The sequence below is a fragment of the Bos indicus x Bos taurus genome, chromosome 1, assembly GCF_003369695.1.
Source record: "Bos indicus x Bos taurus breed Angus x Brahman F1 hybrid chromosome 1, Bos_hybrid_MaternalHap_v2.0, whole genome shotgun sequence".
NCBI classification, from domain to species: domain Eukaryota; kingdom Metazoa; phylum Chordata; class Mammalia; order Artiodactyla; family Bovidae; genus Bos; species Bos indicus x Bos taurus.
The window spans coordinates 106,968,746-106,990,147 of NC_040076.1; the positions used below are offsets into that span (position 1 = coordinate 106,968,746).

Genomic DNA, 21,402 nt, shown 5'->3' on the forward strand with positions numbered 1-21,402 from the left:
TTCTGCGCCTGCAAGGCTCCTTCTCAGGTGCCCACTCGTGGGAGGTCAAGCGCTATCTCTGCTTCTACAGGGATCCTGAAGAAACTGAAAAGGAAGAGCAGGCAGCTGTGAAAAGCCTGAGACTCAGGAGGAATTTCAGGGTGAATGAATCACTCCAGGTCCCGAGTTTATTTCTACTCAACCCCAGGTTGCAGACAGGTCTGCAGGCACAGATGGCCACAGTGCCTTCCAGCAGCTGCTCCTGGAGGACCACGGCACTCTGCCCGCCTCTGAAGGCTGGTCTACAGCTGCTGTGGCTCAGGCCACTGACCCAGGAGGAACAACCACCACAGTGGTCTTACACGGCTCCTTCACATACTCTTAAACAGAAAATGTAAATAAGGCTGATGGAAAACAAACAGTTTATTTAAAAAAAGAAGAGAAGGAATCAGATGGTTACTGAATTTTCTTCTGGATCTAAAAAGGCTTTGATTTTATAAATGGTTCTACAGTATTTCCCCTTTAAAGGACAATTGTGTCAGACATTTTGGAAAGATAAATACAATTTCTTTGACTTGCAATTTCACTCAGCTAATTAGTCAAATTTGCATGGAGAGCCTGTTATGTGCCTGGTACTCTGCCTGGTGCAGGGGAAACTTAGGATGAAGGTCCCAGTACCCTCTGCCCTTGCAGGTTACAGGGGAGACAAGACAGCAGTGTTTGAGGATCAGCAATAGCCTGAGCTTACCATTTCTGACTGCCATGTCCATGCCATGTCATGCTCAGTGTGGAACAGAGTCAAATTCTGATAACTTATTGTCTGTCTCCTCCACTAGTGTGGAAGGCAGGAATTTTGTCTTTTTTGGATATTGTAGGCCCAATAATTGGAAGAATGTCCAACATATTGTTGATGATTGACATACAAGGTAGAAGGATGGGGCACAAATTCGAAGGATATATTTAAAAGTGGTAGAAGAATGAGCTAATACAGTGGTCTTCAAGGACTTCCCCAGTGGTTCAGTGTAAAGAATCTCCCTGCAATGCAGGAGCCGAAGGAGACCTGGATAAGGAAGATTCCCTGGAGGAGGAAGTGGCACCCCACTCCAGCATTCTTGTCTGGAGAATCCCATGGAGAGAGGAGCCTGGCGAGCCATAGTCCATACATAGGGTTGCAGAGTTGGACACAACTGAAGTGACTTAGCATGCATAGTGGTCTTCAAACTGCAGTATGCTTATACCAAAAGACTTTACAAAGACTTTCCAAGAGATGGCTGGGCACAGACAGCTTTAGGGAACCAATTTCTAGATCCTCAATTTTCCTATGAGTCATTTCTCAAATTTGAGCTGCCTGAGGGGCACCGAGAAAGTTGTCCTGCTGGTTTCTTCTCCATTTTCCTTTTTCCAATCCTTCTCCTCTTACTTAACAAACGAATGGCTTTTCTCACCAGTCTCACTGAGACGCATTCCCCTATGTGGTAAAAAATCACCTGTGAAGAAACCTGGGCAGTATAGGAACAAGTGTGAAACAGTATATAGCTCTAATCATTGGCTAGTAAATTGTTGCAACCCAAGGGGTTTCCAGTACTTTGCTATCAACAAAACTCAAGAACTAATGGAGTTGTCATCTGAAAGATCACTAAAAGTAATTTTTGATGATAGATCACAGCAAGATTTGGCATATAATTCAAAGGGAACTCAAAAAATTGATTGACAGTGACATACAAGACTCCTTCCACTCCTACCCACTTAATTATGAATAGGCTTTTTTCAAGGTTTACATCCTTAAGTACAAATAATGGGAATAGAAATGATGGAGAACTCTGTCTCATTCTATCAATAAGGAATGTTTATTGGTAGATACATGAATTAATTGGAAAAGACCCTCTCAATAAAATGGCCATTTCCAATACAATTTCTCTTTTTAGTCTATAATTGTTCATCAAAGTTTATAATAGACTTTTGTTGCTTTAATCAATTGATTAACAATAATAATTGTAACAGTAACAAATATAGAAGAATTTTATTACTTAAAACTTTATGGTCACAGGAAACGTAAAAATTTAAATTGATATTTATGTGTGAAGAAGTATGATAGGGTGATAAATAAAACATTTAAAAATGTTTAAATGTCAATAAAACATTAAAAAAAAACCTAAAAATATGTGAGTACTAAATTTTAAGAGGCATTAAAATGGAATATAAGTTTGAAAATAAATAAGGGGCTTCTCTGGTGGTCCAGTGGTTAAGAATCTACCTTGCAATGCAAGGGACACTGGTTCGATCCCTGGTCTGGGAAGACTTCACATTCGGCAGAGCAACTAAGCCTGTGCACCACATCTACTGAGCCAGCACGCTAGAGCCCGAAGAGTCACAACCATTGAGCCCACATGCTGCAACTCCTGAAGCCTGAATGCCTAGCGCCTGTGCTCTGCAACAAGAGAAGTCACCACACTGGGAAGCTCACACGCTGCAGTGAAGAGCAGGCCCTGCTCATCACAGCTAGAGAAAGCCCAAGTGCAGCAACGAAGGCCCAGTGCAGCCAATAAACAACAAATTTTTAAAAAGAATAAAGCATAGCTTACTCATTTATCTTTTTAAAAATGGATATGATAGTCAAATTGACTTGGTATTTAAATTCTATTGGATACATTTAAAAGATGCATTCTATTGGGTATAGCAGATATATATTTTTCCTTTATTTATTTTTAATTGAAGGCTGATTGCTTTACAGTATTGTGTTGGTTTCTGCCATACACCAACATGAATCAGTTATAGGTATACACATGTCCCCTCCCTCTTGAATCTCCCTCCCACCTCTCATCCCATCCCACCACTCTAGGTTGTCATGGAGCCCCCGTCTGAATTTCCTAGCAGATATATTTTTAAATGTTTATATTTAGAAAGTTCTGGAAATGATTTTTTTGCAATTCCTTAAATATATGGTGGACAAATTTTGAAGTAACCTTAAAAATGTATGAGGAGGGCAGGGTTTTGACCATTTTTCTGGGGGCTCTGTGAGGGACTAAGTTTGAAGACCACTGGGCTAATACTCTAAGTGTGACATTCTAATCCTGGCTGCACAGTTACTATCAACTCTTGGGAAATCCCTTCTTAATCCCTCTATGTCCATTTCTCTTTCTGCAAAATAAAAAGGACACCTGCTTGCTTTCCCTTATTCTCAGGAATGTTCTGAGATCATATGAGATAATGAACTAATGCAAAAAGGTCCAGATTATTTCCTGAGCGCAAGTTGGACAACTCTGGGAAGTTTCAATAACTTTTTCAGGTTAACAGGATACTGTTAGTTCCCCAGAAAACATAATGAAAGGTATTCTTATTACTACCTTGACTTTACTGTGGCCTCCCATTTCCCCTGGTTTAGAGTCAGCGGTTGGAACTTTATGAAAGAGATCTAACATCATTAGGGGGTAGTTTCTGCATCACTGCATCACGGGGTTAGCAAGAAGGGACCTAACTCTATTTCAGGGCTCCGCCCGAGGTTTGACTCTAATGATCAGTAAGAGAAATCACAAACTACACAACAGGAAAGCCAACAAGACTAAACTCTCTTCCCACATGTATTTTTAGCTCAGAGAACATTGACTCAGGTTCTGAGTGTTGTCACTGTTAACACCTATTCAGGTAACTGAATAAAAAGCCTTGAACATCATGCAGAGAGTTTCTACTTTATACTATGGGTGACAGATATTAAGACACTGAGCAAATGTTAAAATCAGATGTTTCTTAGAAACATTACAAGATCACTTAGCCATGTGGAGGATGGGTTGAGGTGATAGGAACAGGGCCACAAGATCAGAGACAAAAGTACAGTTAGGACTCCTTCAGTCTTGACAGAAATCCGACTCAACTAGTATAAGTAAAATGGGATACTATTGACTGCTATAACAAAATGTCCGGGGGTGGATCTGGCTTCAGGCTAAATCCAAACTCATAAGATGTCGTCAAGGTTTTCTCTTTCTCCTCCACCACCGCTTGACTCTGCTGCTCTCCTTAGCTTCTTATTTCTTTAAAAAAAAATTAATTTATTTATTTGGCTGTGCCAGATCTTATCTGCAGCATGCAAGATCCTTAGTTGCAGCATGTGGGATCTAGTTCCCTGACCAGGGATCCAACCCAGGCCCCCTGCATTAGGAGCATGAAGCCACTGGACCACCAGGGAAGTCCTCTATCCTTAGCTTCTGATGCGTGCTCTCTCTCCACATAGTATACAAGAGGGATGCCAGGCTCTTATTTTCTCAGTTGAGAAAGTTCAATATCTGTATATCAATTCCAGGGAAGCTTCTGACTGGTGCTGCTGGGGTCACATGCACATTAATGAGACCATGGAGGCTGGCAGAATGGGTATTCCTTTGGGTTTGACTGCCTAGGTCACTTTCGTGATAGAGGAAGCTGGCAGCAAGTCTTACAGCCTCGGCAGAACCACATAGAGTTGGCAAAGAGATCCCCAAAGAAGCCAGAAGAACGGTAACACGCACTGAGAATACAAAGGCCATAGCTATTAACACCACTGACCGAAAGAGCAGACTCTGATTACAATAGGATACTGGAAATATGAACGAGAGGAGGGACCAAAGAGATTTGCGATGCAGGTAAAGTTGACATCAAGACTGGTTTTTATTGACTTGACCTTCTAAAACAAAATAGATTTCCATCTTGGGCAACTACCTGGAGATTCTGCCACTTGGAGGAGGAGTTTCCAGGCTTTGGTAGCCAGAGAAAGCTAAATAAATATGGAAAGATAAATATATGTGTTTGTTGCTCAGTCATGTCCAACTCTTCGTGACCCCATGGACTCTAGCCCACCAGGTTCCTCTCTCCATAGAATTCTCTAGGCAAGAATACTGGTGTGGGTAGCCATTCTCTTCTTCAGGAGATCTTCCCAACCCAGGGATCAAACCTGGGTCTCCTGTATTGCAGGCAGATTCTTTACTATATGAGCCACCAGGAAATATATAGATTAGAATATATAGACAGGGATATATTTAAATATAAAGATATTTATTTGGTTATGATACTTTTTTGGTTCCTCAAAAGAATTTGAAGCAATTTACAGGGATTGGATCCCCTGGAGAAGGGAACAGCTACCCACACCAGTATTCTGGCCTGGAGAATTCCATGGATTGTATAGTCCATGGGGTTGCAAAGAGTTGGACACGACTGAGTAACTTTCACTTCACAGGGATAATAAAGTAACTTAAGAGTTAAACCATCCCAAGTTCTTAACTAATTCGTCATAGGTGGGATTCGGAACTTGGAAAGTAAAGTTTTGTTGTTCAGTCGCTAAGTCAAGTTCAACTATTTGCAGCTCCATGGACTGTAGCACACAGGCTCCTCTGTCCTCCACTATCTCTCAGAGTTTGCTCAGATTCATGCCCATTGAGCTGATGATGCTATCTAACTGTCTCATCCTCTGTTACCCCCTTCTCCTTTTGCCTTCAATCTTCCCCAGCATCAGGGTTTTTCCAATGAGTTGGCTCTTTGTATCAGGTGGCCAAAGTATTGGAGCTTCAGCAATAGCCCTTCCAGTGAATATTCAGGGTTGATTTCCTTTTAGATTGACTGGTTTGATTTCCTTGCTGTCTAAGGGACTCTCAAGAGTCTTCTCCAGCACCACAGTTTGAAAGCATCAATTCTTGAGCAGTCAGCCTTCTTTATGGACCAACTCTCATATCTGTACATGATGACTGGAAGAAACCATAGCTTTGACTATATGGACCACTAGACTAAATGGTAAAGCTATTGTTTTCCTAAAGACCTGGCACCTCCACTTGCAGTGTCGTGAAACTGGTCCGTGATTTGGATGGTTTGTATGACCGGCCTGGAAAGTGAAGCCAAAGGAATTCCCAATGAAAAGGCTTTCATCTTGAGCCAAGAAGCCTGAGTAACTTTGAGTTGGGAATGACCATGAGTACTTGTCTCAGAAATCTGAAATGGCCCTAAGATTTGGCTTTCATTTTCTTGTGTGATGTAAGAGCAATGCTGTTTGCCCAATTAATTGGTGGTAGAGGAAAATCCATGCAAGCACCTGAAATGAAAGTAATTTGTATGAGAACTTCCTGCTTTCTTTGAAATTCAAAATTCTGAGGATGTGTGAGTATATTTGGCCCCAGCTTGTATGTATAGAGGCTCTTAAGATATGAAATCAAAACAACTTCGATGCTTTAAAGGAGCAGTTAACTGCCTCAGACAAAAAACAACTTTTGAATGATTTTATAGTCCAGAATTCTTGACAATGAATATAATTTGGGAAGTGATACACATATGTGTACTTTTGCAAAGAGGAAGTGGGCACTGAGACTTTTTAGTTCCGTGAGTTGAGGAGGGCATTGTTGGTATGATATTGGCACACCAATTATGCAGATCAGGGAACTGGGCTGATTATAATGGAAACAAGAGATAGAGAAAATAAGACTTGAAAGGGATGCTCGGGGCTGGTGCACTGGGATGACCCAGAGGGATGGGATGGGGAGGGAGGATGGGGGGGTGCGGTTCAGGATGGGGAAGAGATGTACACCCGTGGCGGAATCCTGTCAATGTATGGCAAAACCACTACAATATTGTAATTAGCCTGCAATTAAAATAAATAAATTTATTGTAAAAAAAAAAGAAAGAAAGGGGCAAATGAACATCAAACTTCAAGTGTGGTCAAAAGGGGAATAATTTCAAACTATTACGTTTTATTTTTTACTGTTGGATTGACCCCTTCTTTTTAAAGCCTATTAATTTGTATTTCCTGAGTGACTCTTACAAATACAATCTTGCCTAATGTTTGTGAGGGAAGAAGCCCTCAGATCAGCTTGGAAAGTAGAGGAAATGCAGATGAGGCTTTTAACTGTTTCTGTATTGCCTATAGAACTCAGAAAACCTTAGCAGTTCAGTTCCTTCAAGGCTGGCCTTTGCTAAATTGCCAAACCCCTTCTAGGCCTCAGAACTACTTCAGGTGGGCCTGGCTCTGAGCTTCACCAAGTCCCAGTGGAGACTGAAGAATGTCCTCAAGAGACATTGCAGGTCCCCTGCAAGGCACGCCAGGCAGTTCTCTAACTCTGACTCTCACAGAGGAAACACCCACAGGAGACGGCCGGGCAAATGTGTTCCAGCGCCACAGTTTCATCGTGGGCAGGCCTGCGGCAGAGGTGCCGGGGTCTGTAGACACTGCCTTGTCCCCTGGGCTGCTCGCTGAGGTGTTTCCACTGTCTGTCCTCACGTTCGCCTTTCCTGCTCTGGGCCTCGGCCCTGGAAGTGAAAGCTGCTGTCTCTCTGAAGACCCAGCACCCCCCACTTGCAGTGTGGTGAGACTGTTTGGGAACTCCGAAAAGACTCATGTTCTGTTTTCCTCCCACTCTTAGTTTAGCCAGAACTGCAGGGAGTCGGATTTATTTCTCCCATATGAAATATCCCCGCACGGAATTATTCTTCCTGAGGCGTTTATTACTTCCCTTAAAAAATTACTTAGCCTGACAGAGTTGCCTGGTGTCCCGCTCTCAATCTGATTTGCATCTGAGGCAATGACACATCTTAAAATCAGCCTTCTTAAGCAGCAGGGACAAGAGTCCACATTACTGGAAAGAGGAAACGGATGCTTTGTGATAAATAGTAAAGTCCTCTCTCTCTGTTGCCTGTGAGAGTCCACACCTTGAACTCTCACATCTGAATCGCTACTGAAGTGAACCCACGGTTGTCTCTCAAATGTCATTTCTAATACGTGGGGGATGCTCTGTGACCTAAAAAGCCCCCTCACAAAGTGACTGTAATTTCTACTGAGAACTAACAGACATCTGGAAGGAAGTAACTTTATGAGGCAGAAAATTAAAGAACTCACTTGCAGCCTTGTCTATACTTTACCAGAATCAGGATACATGCCACTATTTTCTGCAAAGCCAGAAAGCAAATAAGGTATTGATTGAATATAAAAGAAAAAAGTCTCCGGTAGTAAATAATCACCGAGAAAGTTTGAATGCCTAGTCTGGAGGGTGAAAATAAAATCTGTTTTACCGTTAGTACTGCTCTTCTACCTTGTGCTGTTAATACAGTGTGCAGAGCAGTGGATTCAGGAGTTTTAAAAACAAGGGCCACGTTATGAACACAGGCAGAGCATTGTTCTCAAACAGAGGGATGTTCAGAGAGAAGGATGCTATGGCAAAGCGTTACTTAAACTAATTAGTCCTGGTAAGTCATTTCCTACCAAAGCTACGAAATGAAAGGACTATTTCTGAGGACTGAGACTTTTCATTCTGCGCAGCTAGGGGGTTGCAAAGAGTCGGACATGACTGAGCGACTAAGCAGAGAGAGAGACCATTAGTTCATAAATTATTAAATATAATACTAATTTATACCAACAACTGACTATAAGCCTCAATTAAAATATCCTGGAAAACTCATTACCCATCAACCTATCTCATAATGAATATGTCATATCCTATTTAGAAACAAATAAATGAACGTCAGTGCAAAAGGTAATTGCATTTCTAAGCATCAGAATTCAACTGGGGTGGTAATGGTTGAAGCGTGGTGCTGAGGATTGCAGACACCCATGGCTTTTCCAGAGGATGCCAAAGTAGTCTCCCGTAGTCACTTGATAAACATTTATGTTTGTGACACCATAATAAAATCCAGCTTCTTTTTTCTGGCATGAACTGATTGTTTGCTCATGATGAATCTTATTTTGACCTGATCTGGTTTCTGTCCTGGTGGCTAAAGGAAAATATAGACTGGGAGACAGGATTTAAGCTGAACTGAAGAGGTCCATAAACTGAAAAAGGGTTAGTCACTGACCTAGAAGAGATTTTCTAGAGGGAAGAAGCAGAGCCTCTAGCAGTGTGGTGTGGCGACTAAGAAAATGGAATTTGTCTTCAGAGACCTGGTTTGTGTTCCAGATCTTTCGTAAAGGACTGTGGCTGTCCTCGTTAAGGACTTGCATCAGCTATGGTACTGCTAGTTGGGGTGACAAAGAGATTTAATGCAGTATAATGGCTCAAATATAGAGTTTGTTTCTTACTTCTGCAACCATCTGAGGCAAACCCTAGTCTACAGCAGGCAGCTCTTGTTCAGTGGACTCAGGAACCCCAACACCTTCCATATGGTGGCTCTGCCTTCCTCTAGGTCCTTGGGATTGTGGCTGGTGCAAGGAGAGAGAAAGCACAGAGATGGCCCTTCTTCAAAGCCTCGCTTGGAATTAAGACACATAATACTTATTTCACTCCACTGGTGAAAATCAGGCATCGGTCACAGCTACATGCAAAGGGACGGTGGGTCTGAAACCAGTCTCTGTCTGTTTAGCTGCTTCCTAGGAACAACTCTATTACAACTCTGTAATTCTCTGTAAGAACATGGTGGAGAGGGATGGATTTCAGCAGATGAATTACCTGCCAGAGGGCTATCTGTCAGAGATAGCAGAGATGACATTCTGTGGAAGGAAAGTCTTTGGGATCATAGATCCAAAACTTGAAAAGGGAGGGACTTAAGGAAGAGTCAACCGGATAGGGGGTTTCAAGCTTGAAAGCAGTGAGATTAAATCTGAGTGACAGTCATGCCAAGGGTCTCCTCCCGCAGCTAAGGGGAGGGGTGTTAGGCATCAGGAAGAGTAGGGTCACACCCATTAGTGAAAGCATTGAAATGGCGGGTCCCAATGGTCAGCATTTCACTTCAAGAGAGATTCTGCCTTCTTCTGTGCTGAGGGCTATCGTTTCAAAGATGGCTGGGGTTTGCCTCTACCCTCAAAAAGGAAACAGAAAAGTCTGTGTTCAGGAAGCAGTTGATAATCCTTGGAGCCTAAGTGTGGGTATGTGTGTGTGTGTGTGTGTGTGTGTGTGTGTGTGTAATAGAAACAGTTGCGTCAAGGAAGTGACACCTTCGTTCTACATATGAATTGGTGTTAGTCAGATTGGGGGTGGGGGGTGGCCCAATTTTGTTTTAAGAAATTGAACTTCTCTACAATAGACTCACCTAGTCTTCCCCACCTTAATTAGCTCTCTGTATTCTAAAGTGGGCTTCCCAGGTGGCTCAGTGGTGAAGAACCTGCCTCCCAAAGCAAGAGATGTAAAGAGACCCAGGTTTGATCCCTGGGTCAGGAAGATCCCCTGGAGGAGGAAATGGCAACCCACTCCAGTATTCTTGCCTGGAGAATCCTACGGACAGAGGAGCCTCGCAGGCTGCAGTCCAAGGGGTCGCAACGAGTCAGACGTGACTGAGTGACAAAGCGCACACGCGCTGGGTACCAGTTATTTTATGGAGACTATTTTATTCAATCTTTAGAGTAACCCCAAGAGATCCTATGTGCAGGAGGTAAACTAAGATAACATAAAGCTTTAGTGACTTGCTTAAGGTCTAATTACTGGGAAGACAGTGGAGTCAGCCTTGTGCCCAGTCTCTCTGGCGCCAGAATCCATGCATTCTCCCTTACACTTCTTTCTCTTAAAATTGGGAGGAGAGGTGGCCCAATTTTTAGGTCAGGAATTCTAGCATCTACCTAAGCCAGGTAAACTAGTAAGGGTCCTAGCTAATGCATGGAGGGGTAACCTAGAGCAGGTGAGAATCCTTTTGGGAATAATCCCAGTCCTTGCTGAAAAAGCAAAGGGACTGGAAAAACTCAATTTTGAAAGAATCCTCTTGGAGGTGAGTCACTTGGTGACCTCTCTACCAGGGGTAGGGAAGTGTGACAGGGACACTGGTACAATTTCCTTTGAGGGTCTTCGGGTAGTGGGTGAAACTCCTCTATTTTCAGCTGGCTTTGCCCCCAGAAGTGTTTTGAAGGGCCGGGGAAACAGTGGAAACAGTGTCAGACTTTATTTTTTGGGCTCCAAAATCACTGCAGATGGTGACTGCAGCCATGAAATTAAAAGACGCTTACTCCTTGGAACGAAAGTTATGTCCAACCTAGACAGCATATTCAAAAGCAGAGACATTACTTTGCCAACAAAGGTCCGTCTAGTCAAGGCTATGGTTTTTCCAGTGGTCATGTATGGATGTGAGAGTTGGACTGTGAAGAAGGCTGAGTGCCGAAGAATTGATACTTTTGAACTGTGGTGTTGGAGAAGACTCTTGAGAGTCCCTTGGACTGCAAGGAGATCCAACCAGTCTATTCTGAAGGAGATCAGCCCTGGGATTTCTTTGGAAGGAATGATGCTAAAGCTGAAACTCCAATACTTTGGCCACCTCATGCGAAGAGTTGACTCATTGGAAAAGACTGATGCTTGGAGGGATTGGGGGCAGGAGGAGAAGGGGATGACAGAGGATGAGATAGCTGGAAGGCATCACTGACTCAGTGGATGTAAGTCTGAGTGAACTCCGGGAGTTGGTGATGGACAGGGAGGCCTGGCGTGCTGTGATTCATGGGGTTGCAGAGTCGGACACGACTGAGCGACTTAACTGAACTGTGGGTGTAATCTGACTTCTTCTTCTTTTTTTTTTTTAATTACTTGTTTATTTAGCTATGCCAGGTGCTAGCTGGGGCGTTTGAAATCTAGTTCTCTGGCCAGGGATTGAACCTGGGCCCCCTGCATTGGCAGCTCAGAGTTTAAGCCACTGGACCACCAGGCAAGTCCCTCTTCCTTCTCGAGTAAGGGGATCTTCAGTTATAATTATGGGCTTCAAACAACTGAAGGGTTTCAAGGCCATGAATTTCTTCAGAACGTATTTCAAGCCGAGAGACTGCATTGCTTAAGACAAAGAAAGCTCACTTCTAATTTTTATTGGAAAGGGCAATTCTGACAAGGATTTAAAACAAATGAAGATCGTCTTTCTCGGTGGGCCGAGTTTTAGTGTCAGGATTTCAGGTTGCAGATGTGCTGTAGGAGGTTTTCGTCACGCACCTCTCTCACTTGGGCTCAGGCATTTTTGTGGCATTCATCCTTGGTTGGCTTTCCCCCAGAGTTCCAAATTAATAGGAATGTACTTTAATAGATACTAAAAATAATTTAAGAAAAGCTAAAAAGAAGGAAGTTCAAGGCCATGGGTCTTAACATTAGTGTCACAAAGGGAACTTGAATAAATCCTGATGCCCACGCCACATCCTGAACCAATTAAATCAGTGTCTGTGGAGGTGGCATGCAGGTGTCCATGGTTTCTGAAGTTCCCCAGTGACTCCACTGCGCTGCTGAAGATGAGAACCACTGGCAAAGTGACTAATATCCTCACCTAGCTGGAGCAGCAAAGCTCCAGCAGCTATGCCTGGATTTTCAGGGCTGGGGTCACCTCAGGGGAGCGCTGACAGCCAGTGCAGGGCTTTGGGGCTTAGTAGAGACCTTGACGAAGGGAGGACTTGGGGCTCCACCCACCAGCCCAGTGGTGAGCACCCTGCTCCACTCAACAGTCAACTCTCAAAAACCAAATATAATTATGGGCTGCATTATTTTTTTATTCCAAATGAAAATAATCTGATTGAGGCCCACAAAGAAATGATGAGTGTTTCAATGTAAGATGGCCTATTTTAATAAATAAGAAGGCTCTGAAACCTGGCAACTCTGAATTACTTAATACTTATCAGAATATTTTTAAAAAAGGAAAACGGAAACAGTGGATTAACCTTCTATCTTTGGATTATATCATGGACCTTATAGTGAAAACAGGTGGTCTGTGGGTGGTTCTGGAATGCTGACTGCTCATCTCTGCTTTAGTTTATGATTCTCTAATACCTACATGGACATTCGTTGATGACATTGATTTTCTGAAGTGTGTTAGTCGCTTAGCTGTGTCTGACACTTTGTGACCTTTTGGACTGTAGTCCGCCAGGCTCCTCTGTCCATAAAATTCTCCACGCAAGAATATTGGAGCGAGTAGCCATCTCCTCCTCCAGGGGATCTTCCCAACTCAGGGATCGAACCTGGGTCTCCCTGCATTGCAGGCAAATTCTTTACTGTCGGAGCCACTGAAACTTTCTACCTACTGAGGAACACTCTGTAATTGCGTTAGACTTGGCATTTTTATTCACATGGCCAAAAGAAGTGATCAAAATGTGAAAAATGGCACCAGTTAGCCTTGGGAAAAGTGTAAATATAGGTGTCATTTGTTCATGCGGCAAATGCGGTTTGGATGCAGCCATTGGCTCTGACAAGTCCAGCAGCTATTAAATCGTGTGTATGTGTTAGTTGCTTCAGAAGTGTCTGATTCTTTGCGACCCCATGATCTACAGCCCGAGAGGCTCCTCTGTCCATGGGATTCTGCAGGCAAGAACTGGAGAGGGTTGCCATTTCCTTCTCCAGGGGATCTTCCTGACCCAGGGATCACACCCACATCTCTTGTCTCCTGCACTGGCAGGCAGGTTCTTTACCATTGAGCCACAAGTGTTGAAATTACAACTGATAACTTTAAGCAGGGACGAACGTGCTGGCTCTGATGTTGTTGATATTGCCTTCTTTGGACCACACACACACACACACACACACACTCACACACTCACACTCACACAGGCTCCCAACACTCCACAATCTTCCTGGCAATTCCCTGCACTGCCTGTTCTCTGGAGCCCTTTGTTTTTCACTGATAAAGGCTTCCAGTAGGAGATTTCAGTTGAGGAAGAGTGAAGACAAACATATATAGCCAGGGCTTGCTAGTGAGCAAAAAGACATATCCTATGAAACAAAGTTTTAATCTTTATTTTACATATTTATACATAAAACTTTTAAGGAACCCTCTGAATCCAACAGAATGTTAATAGCACATCTAAAAATGAACTTCAGGTAGTCAACATTCACAAAATGTTGAAAACTGATTAAAATATACATATTACGGAGAGCTACAACTTCACTACGAGGCAGGCATGTATTTTTTGACTTGGATAGCACCGTCATTTACAGTTCTTCTTTAAAACTACAGTGAAGAATGACAGCAGTCAATGGTAAAATACTGCTCCAACTCATAATCTCTAAACAAATAAAAATAAAGTTAAAACTACCCTCTTTGATTAACCATGACTTGTGGTGGTGTAAGTACTATACATTTTTTTGTAACAATATTTTATTAAAATGCCTGATATTGAGTGGCACAGTAAAAAAATTAAAATAAATTAAGAAGCAAAGGCCAATCACTGGACATTAAGCTTCAGACATTATCAATGACTAACACTGATATTTGTTTCTGTGCCACCTTTAGCAACAGCATTTTTACAACCACAGAAGCAAAAGAAGGTCTAGCTTGTCCTCTGGTTGGATGGCTTCTTTTCACTTTGCAGGCATTTTCTCGGCCAGGTGCTTCTGTTGACTCTCGGCATGTCTGTGGAATGAATAACACATTATTTAGCGCTGAGGAGGAAGATCCAAACTACTCTTCCATTGGCAGCTAAAACATCCTCCATAGTTAAATCACGGGAATCAAGAAACAGTACTCAATTCAAAAAAAGAGAGAAGAAAAAAAAAAAGAAACAGTACTTAATTGAAATGAATGTGCCTTCTTTTGATTTTTTTTCATGGCCAAGCTGCCTGGCATGCAGGATCTGACCAGGAATTGAACCCGGGCCCCCCCTGCATTGGGAGCACGGTTTTAACCACTGGACCACCAGCGAAGTCCCTAACTTTGGATGGTGATGGATCTTAGATGTCCAACCAGGGACTGAAGCTGTGCCCTCAGCAGTGAAAGGGTGGAGTCCTAACCACTAGACTGCCAGGGAATTCCCTTCAATTTTTACATTCTATGTATGATTCCTTTTATCTAGTAAGTCACTGGATTAGCCTGAGACGTGTAGATGCCATTTTTCTTTGAGAAGAAAAGTGTTGTGTTTAAAAACGAAAAGGGAAAATTAACTAGGATAATTTATTCAGCAAATGTTTAATATGGTCTTCTCTGTGCCAGGCACACTGCTTCTGGTGATGGGGATTTGGTGGTGAGCAGACAATGAACTCTTTGTTCTCATGGGGCATATATTTCAATGGAAACAGACAAGAAAGGAACAGACAACAAACAAGGAGACAGCAGACAGAAAATAAGTGCTAAGCGAAAAAGTCAGAACAAGCTATTGTGACAGAAAGTTAACTGCACGACTACTTTATCTAAATATGCACAAAGATGCAAATTTAAGTATTAACAAGGCCCCTGTTAATAATACAATAATCCAATATCATTCTTACAAAGGATAGTAATGTCTTTAGAACAAATGATAGGCTTTGGTGGATGCAAAGATTTCCCATATTTGATACTCTTCCTCCCCTCAATTAGTCCTAAGGGCATGATTGTGTCAGTGAGGGTGGGGACAGGGCTGGGTAAACTTTCTTACTCATCAAGTCCTATCATGGCCTGTGAGCCCAAAGGCAGGCCAACCCAGCAGCTGGCCAGTGGAGTTGGAGACAGGGGAATGGCCAAGCTGCTGACATCACTCAAATAGGCACTAACCAAACGTCTTCTGGGAGAGTGGTAGGGTCTGAAGGTTGTAAGAAACAAATGTTTTGAAGGAGGATCTTAGGAAATTAAAAATTGGGCAAGAGAAAAGTTATCTAATGCTGTGCTTTCCAGCTGTAATCAAAGGTTCGGGGGCAATTTCTGTGCACTGCCTTGACTTGGGTAGTCAGTGACATCAAGTGTAACTCACTGGTGTTAATGATGCAGAATGTTTCACATCTATGGCACAGGGAAGAAAACCACAAATATTTTCAGAAAAGGGAAGTGACAGTCGTGCCCTTGCCACATGCAGCAGCCCACAAATAATATTCTGATATTCACCGAACACTAAAGGGACTAGGGAAAAAGATAACAATAGCACTGTATCCCCAAGAAAAACCATGCCTTTTAGCAGATCATCTTTTTTATGTGTGTAGAAGAATCTTGATTATTTTCATAAAGTAGCTCATGGGCCTCACTTGAACAAATTCAGCTCAAGAAATATTTTGATACCCAGTGGCTAAGATTCCATGTAGCTAATTAAATTATGGTTCTTATAGCAGCTTTAAATATGTATCTCTGTGTGAGTGTGTTGTGCAAACCTACAACACGAGGTTTTCTGAGAGACAAGGAAAGAACAGATAGGGAATAGCTTCAGAAAATATTGAGAGTTGGGTGTTATTTCTGAGACACATACAAGGGTGAATTTCATTAAAATTTTAGACAAAGGAGGGAAAGAGTTTCAGTTTATAAAACTAAAAGGTTCTCATCAACTATTTATATGAAAGTCTTTAGTAGAATTAATTTCACTCAAGCCCTACAAGAAGGAAATGGCAACCCACTCCAGTGTTCTTGCCTGGAGAATCCCAGGGACGGGGGAGCCTGGTGGGCTGCCATCTATGGGGTCGCACAGAGTCGGACACGACTGACACGACTTAGCAGCAGCAGTAGCAGCAGCAAGCCCTACAAGAACTCCTTTACATCAACAATCACTTTTGAGGACTTACTATGTGTTTGGCAGCCCCTGTCTTAGGCTCTGAGGACTCTGAAATGAGTGAAAATAAACATTGTGTCTGAAGCTGAAGATCTAATACTTTGGCCACCTGATGTGAAGAACCGACTCATTGGAAAAGACCCTGATGCTGGGAAAGATTGAAGGCAGGAGCACAAGGGGGCGACAGAGGATGAGATGGTTGGATGGCATCATGGAGTCAAAGGACATGAGTTTGAGCAAGCTCCGGGAGACAGTAGAGGTCAGGGAAGCCTGGTGTACTGCAGTCTATGGAGTCGCAAAGAGTTGGACATGACATAGCAACTGAACAACAACACAGCCAGGCTGGGAGAGACAGCAAACAAATGTAACACAATATGATTAGGCCCCACTTGGGAGGAATGCTGTGCTGCCAGAAGCACAAAGAGGGTCCTAGGCCAGTCTTGGGGGTTCAGGGAGCACTACTTCAAAGAAGTATCTAAACCTGTGGTTTTCGAATTAGGCTTTCCTGATGACTCCTACTGGAGTCATCAGGAAAGCTTTAAAAAACTTCTAATGCACAGAAGTCCCTGTCTCACAGAGAAGTCCCTGTCTCACAGAATAGTTAAATCAGAACCTCTGGCAGTGAGACCCAGGCATCAATATTTTAAAAGCTCCCCAGGTGATTCCAATGTGCAACTGAAATTGAGAACCATGGACCTGAACTGACACCTGAATGGTAGGAGCTGGACAGGTAAAGGGAGCAGGTGAGCAGTGCTTCCTGGTAGCCATGCTCTCAGTCTCTGGGATCTGGCTGCAACATTCTGGCATGGCCACCTTTGGGGAAGTTGAAGTATATGTAGATTCCACCCCCCTCCCCGCCCCGCCCAGCTCCATGAGAAAAATTATATTTTTGCAGCCAGAAATGGACATAGAAACTACTCCCCACCTGCTCTTGTTTCAAGGGTTCCTCCAACACCTTTAAATAAGTGACTCCTCTCCTCTAAACCCCATGGTTCTGCCCTCCTGTCTCCCACGATCATACCATCTGCAGAGTAAACACAGAACACTGCAGACCCAGGTAACAGCTGAGCATTCCGAGGAGAGGGAGGAGCCTCTGAATGTCTTCCTTGCACCAAGGAATGCCAGCACTGCTCTGAGGGACAGAGAAACTGCCCTCTGTTACCACTGGCAAGTCACAGAACTGATGAAAGAGTTTATGTATTTTTCAGAAGGTGCATGTCCTTGTACAGTTTACTACTGATTTCCCATAATCTTTTTTTTTTTTAATAATTTTATTTATTTATTAGCTGTGCTGGGTCTTTTGTTACTGCATGTGCTTTTCTCTACTTGTGGGGAGCAGGGGTCACTCTTTAGTTGCCTTGTGTGGGATTCTCACCATGGTGGCTTCTCTTATTGTGGAGCACGGGCTCTAGGGCACTGGTCTGCAGTAATTGCGGCTCACAGGCTCTAGAGCAGAGGCTCAACAGATGTGGCTCAGCGGCTAAGTTGCTCTAAAGCTCCTGGACCAGGGATTGAACCCCTGTCTCCTGAATTGGCAGGTGGATTTCTTTACCCGTGGGCCACAAGGGAAGCCCCTGATTTCCCATAATCTTAACCCCTATATGCAAAGTTCTTAGCCTAATAAAAAGGGAGGTGTCTTACAATTGCTGGTGCAGTGCCTGAATATATCTGTAGGGGGCAGTAACAATATTTGAGTGGTACCCTATTTCAGATGTAGGCAAACATGCTAAGAAGGTAGGAGAAGACCTTCTGGTTTTTTGTTTGTTTGTTTTTGTTAGGAGCAATGGCAATAACATCCAAAGCATACAAAACAGAGTGCTGCCCATAGGTCTTGAAAAACAAACTTTAAACATAGTTCTGTAGCCTTTATTTTGCTACCTGAGCTATTTTTATAACATTGCATTTGGGAAAATATTTTACGCAGTGTCTCACACAGAGAAGAGGTCCCTGTGGTTGAATGCTGAGAGCACTGTCACTACATATGTTGCCAAGCTTCCCTTGGATGGTTCTGGATCACATGGTTAATTCCTTATGTTATTGTGACAAGCAGTTTTCTTTCTTTCTTTGGGAGCCTCTACTCTCTGAATACCATTTCTGGGATTAATAGTAATTGTTGCCTTGCGGCTTAAAGACTTCCTATAAACTGACTCAGAAAAGGTGTCATAAGACTGTAGGAATGCTCACAGTTTTTTAATGCACTTCACATACTTATTGTGAGAGGCGTTTCCACAAAGAAAATGACAAAGAAATGCAAGATCTTGACCAGCATTAGTCTAGTTTCCCTATTCCCCAGGGAAGGAGGCATTCTTCACCTCTTTACAGAGAGGGGGCCTGGAGCCAGGCTCAGCTAGAAACCCAAGTCTTGGAGTCTCCCCATGGTGAGAGCAATCTGGTGGTACTGGTGCTGTGGAAAGATGCCAGGGTCCTTGCCTTCTGGGCATGGCAGATGTCATCAGGAGTTGGGTCAGATAACAGCAAGTGCCACTTGGGGGCACCCACCATGTGCTGGAAACATGCCAGCATGGAAGGGCTTAGGGACAACTCCCCAGGGGATCTTCCCGACCCAGGGATCAAACCCTCATCTCCCGTGTTGGTAGGCAGTTTCTTTACCACCAGCACCACCTCACTCCTGCCTTAATTCTTAAGCTTCTAATCATCCCGGGCTTCTTTCCTTTTTGGGAAGGGTGAAGCCCCACTGACCTGGTCAAGTCCTCGATGTCCACCAGCATGGCGTCCTGCTCCGTGTGCAGCTCATCTCGGATAAGGAGCAGCTGGACCAGCTCTTCATTCAAGCCTGGGGCAAAGGAAGGAGAGCAATAGAAATAGATAAAGCTGCAACAAAGTCAGGATATGAAACTACGTATGGACCACTGTATGTGTACCATATACACACACACATATATACAAACAGCTAAACACAGGAAGAAAGTATTTTTGCTGAAATGTTAGGGTTCTCATTAGTTTCTCAGAAGCTCAGGAGAAGTCACCCATTTGAGAGTACTAGTTTGCCTACTTACAGAAGTGTTGGAAGAAAAGGAGTATGAAGTAAATCCAGTTACATTCACATTAAAGTGGGAAAAGAAGTGGTTAGCTGTTAGGAAAGTAGCTCGTTAGAAGAAGCGGGGTTTTATTTTGAAGATACGTGAGTGTAAAAGTCTGGGGCATGTTGAGTTTTCCACTGTTCATCTTCAGGGGGCTCCAGCCACACTGAGAGCTGGAGGGGCTGCCACACCTGATGGGCACCACATAAGATGCCCAGCTGGAGAGGGAGGGGCCCGAGGATGCTCCAAGGTTACCTGGGGCCACGAGGAGGAGCAGCTCAACGTGCAGGCTGTTCAAAGAAAGAGTAATATCTAAAGATGTGGGAGAATGAAATACGAAGGACCTGAAGAAATAACCCCTGGTCTCCAGACAACAGGTGCTGAGGAAAAGACTCCTTAGGATTTATACTGGGAATAAAATAGATGGAAACATGGCTAGTCTTCCTGAAATCTGTGCACTGGGTTAATCTGGCTTCTGCCATTGGAAAATATAAACAAGCCCGGGGCTGCTTCTTGCTTTTTCCCCTCATACTGACTTAGAACAAAAGCTTCTGGGTCTGAACACATGCACATGTGGGGAGAGCATTCATTTGGCAAGAGCTCTAGGCCCAGCAACAAAAGAAAGGAAGAGGGTACTCAGCAAGGTCCTCCTTGAAAACGCTGGATTCAGATCTGAAATGATGCATTTACCTGCCTTTAGTTCAGATTTGTTTCCAATTTTAAAAAGGAGGAAAAAAAATCATACAAAGAAATCTAAAACTTCCTGTACTCCTGAAAAGGACTAGCTGGCAATGTTATTATTTAAAAGTCTAAGGAAGCTATTTCGATGGTAAGAGATCAGAAAGCCTTTTAAATCCTTGAAAGAAAAATACTCCTAGTAATTTATTCTCAATGAAAATGAAAATGTAGTAGAACTTCAAAAAAAATCCTATGAATCTATGGTTTCCTAATTAAAATGTGAATCTTTTCTTTTGATTTTAAAATACTGAAGGTATTGGGTTAAGAAGTTAAGACTCTGTGCTTGCACTGCTGTGGCTGTGAGTGATCCCTCGGGGAACTAAGATCCCTCATGCTGCCTGGTGTGATTGCCCCACCTCCCCAAAATACTGAAGGTATTAAATTGCCACTGCGCATTTTATTTTTCTAGTGAGTTCTTAGGGCAGCTTTCTATACTGGCATAGTGCATGGGAATGTCTTTTCTATTATGAAGTTTAAAATTTTTTATTATGGACATTTTCAAAGTGATACAAAAGCAAAGAGACTTGTTTAATGAATCCCCTTGCCCTATGCATCCAATCAGCTTCAAAAATAATCAACTCCTGGCCAGTTGTAACTGACCTTTCTCCCCTTCTCCAGTGAGGTCATTTTAAAGTGAGTTTCAGACATCCTATTGTTTCATACATAAATGCTTCAGTATGCATCTCTAAAGACAGGGCTTTTTAAAAAAATTAACATAACCATAATGCCTTTATTGTACCTGAATAAGTCAATACATCTTTAATAAAACATTTAGTCAGTGTTCAAATTTCCCCACTTGGTTCCCAAATGCTTTTTTATAGTTGGTTTGCATTGGGTTGGCATGTCTTTTAGGTGGTTTTAATCTATCAGCAATGGACTTTATGGACTCATATGTTTCAAGGCTGGAGTGCTCGAGAGTTCATCTGGACTCAGCAAGATGCCCCAGTGATTGAGCTCTCTCTGTTACTGGCCCAGCACGTGCCCTTCTCTGCACAACCAGCTGAGTGAATGCCACTCACTCACCACAACTCCCAGCACATTTCCGGCAGAGGTCCTTCTTTACTCTGGGGGTAAAAGGCCCACTCCTTCTCACCCTAAAATTTTCACCTATCAGTCCTATACACTTTCCACCTGAAGTCCCACAACATAAGCTGTTTTGGATCTGATGAGCTAAAATAAATGTACATACCAATAAAGCTGAGCATATAATTGTATTCGTATAATACATATACAAATATATATAAATATAATAAAAGACCTGGGCCTACTAAATTGTGTTCTACAAACAGGTGTTGTAAGCCAACTATATGCCAGGCACTGTGCTAA

At 43.0% G+C, this 21,402-nt stretch overlaps 1 protein-coding gene across 8 annotated transcripts in view; it reads right to left on the bottom strand.

The window, feature by feature from the left end:
- Window positions 1–13,565: 13,565 nt before the first annotated feature.
- LOC113892965 (schwannomin-interacting protein 1) overlaps window positions 13,566–21,402 on the bottom strand; it is an 883,273-nt gene continuing 875,436 nt past the window's right edge. For 7 of the 8 annotated variants that reach the window (XM_027542502.1, XM_027542518.1, XM_027542543.1 and 4 more), the window contains 2 exons: window positions 18,998–19,091; window positions 13,566–14,205 (listed from right to left, as the gene is read on the bottom strand). In XM_027542502.1, coding sequence (XP_027398303.1) covers window positions 14,154–14,205; window positions 18,998–19,091 — 146 coding nt within the window. In that variant the 3' untranslated portion in view covers window positions 13,566–14,153. The remainder of the gene's footprint in view (window positions 14,206–18,997; window positions 19,092–21,402) is intronic. The other variant, XM_027542552.1, reaches the window with a different exon arrangement.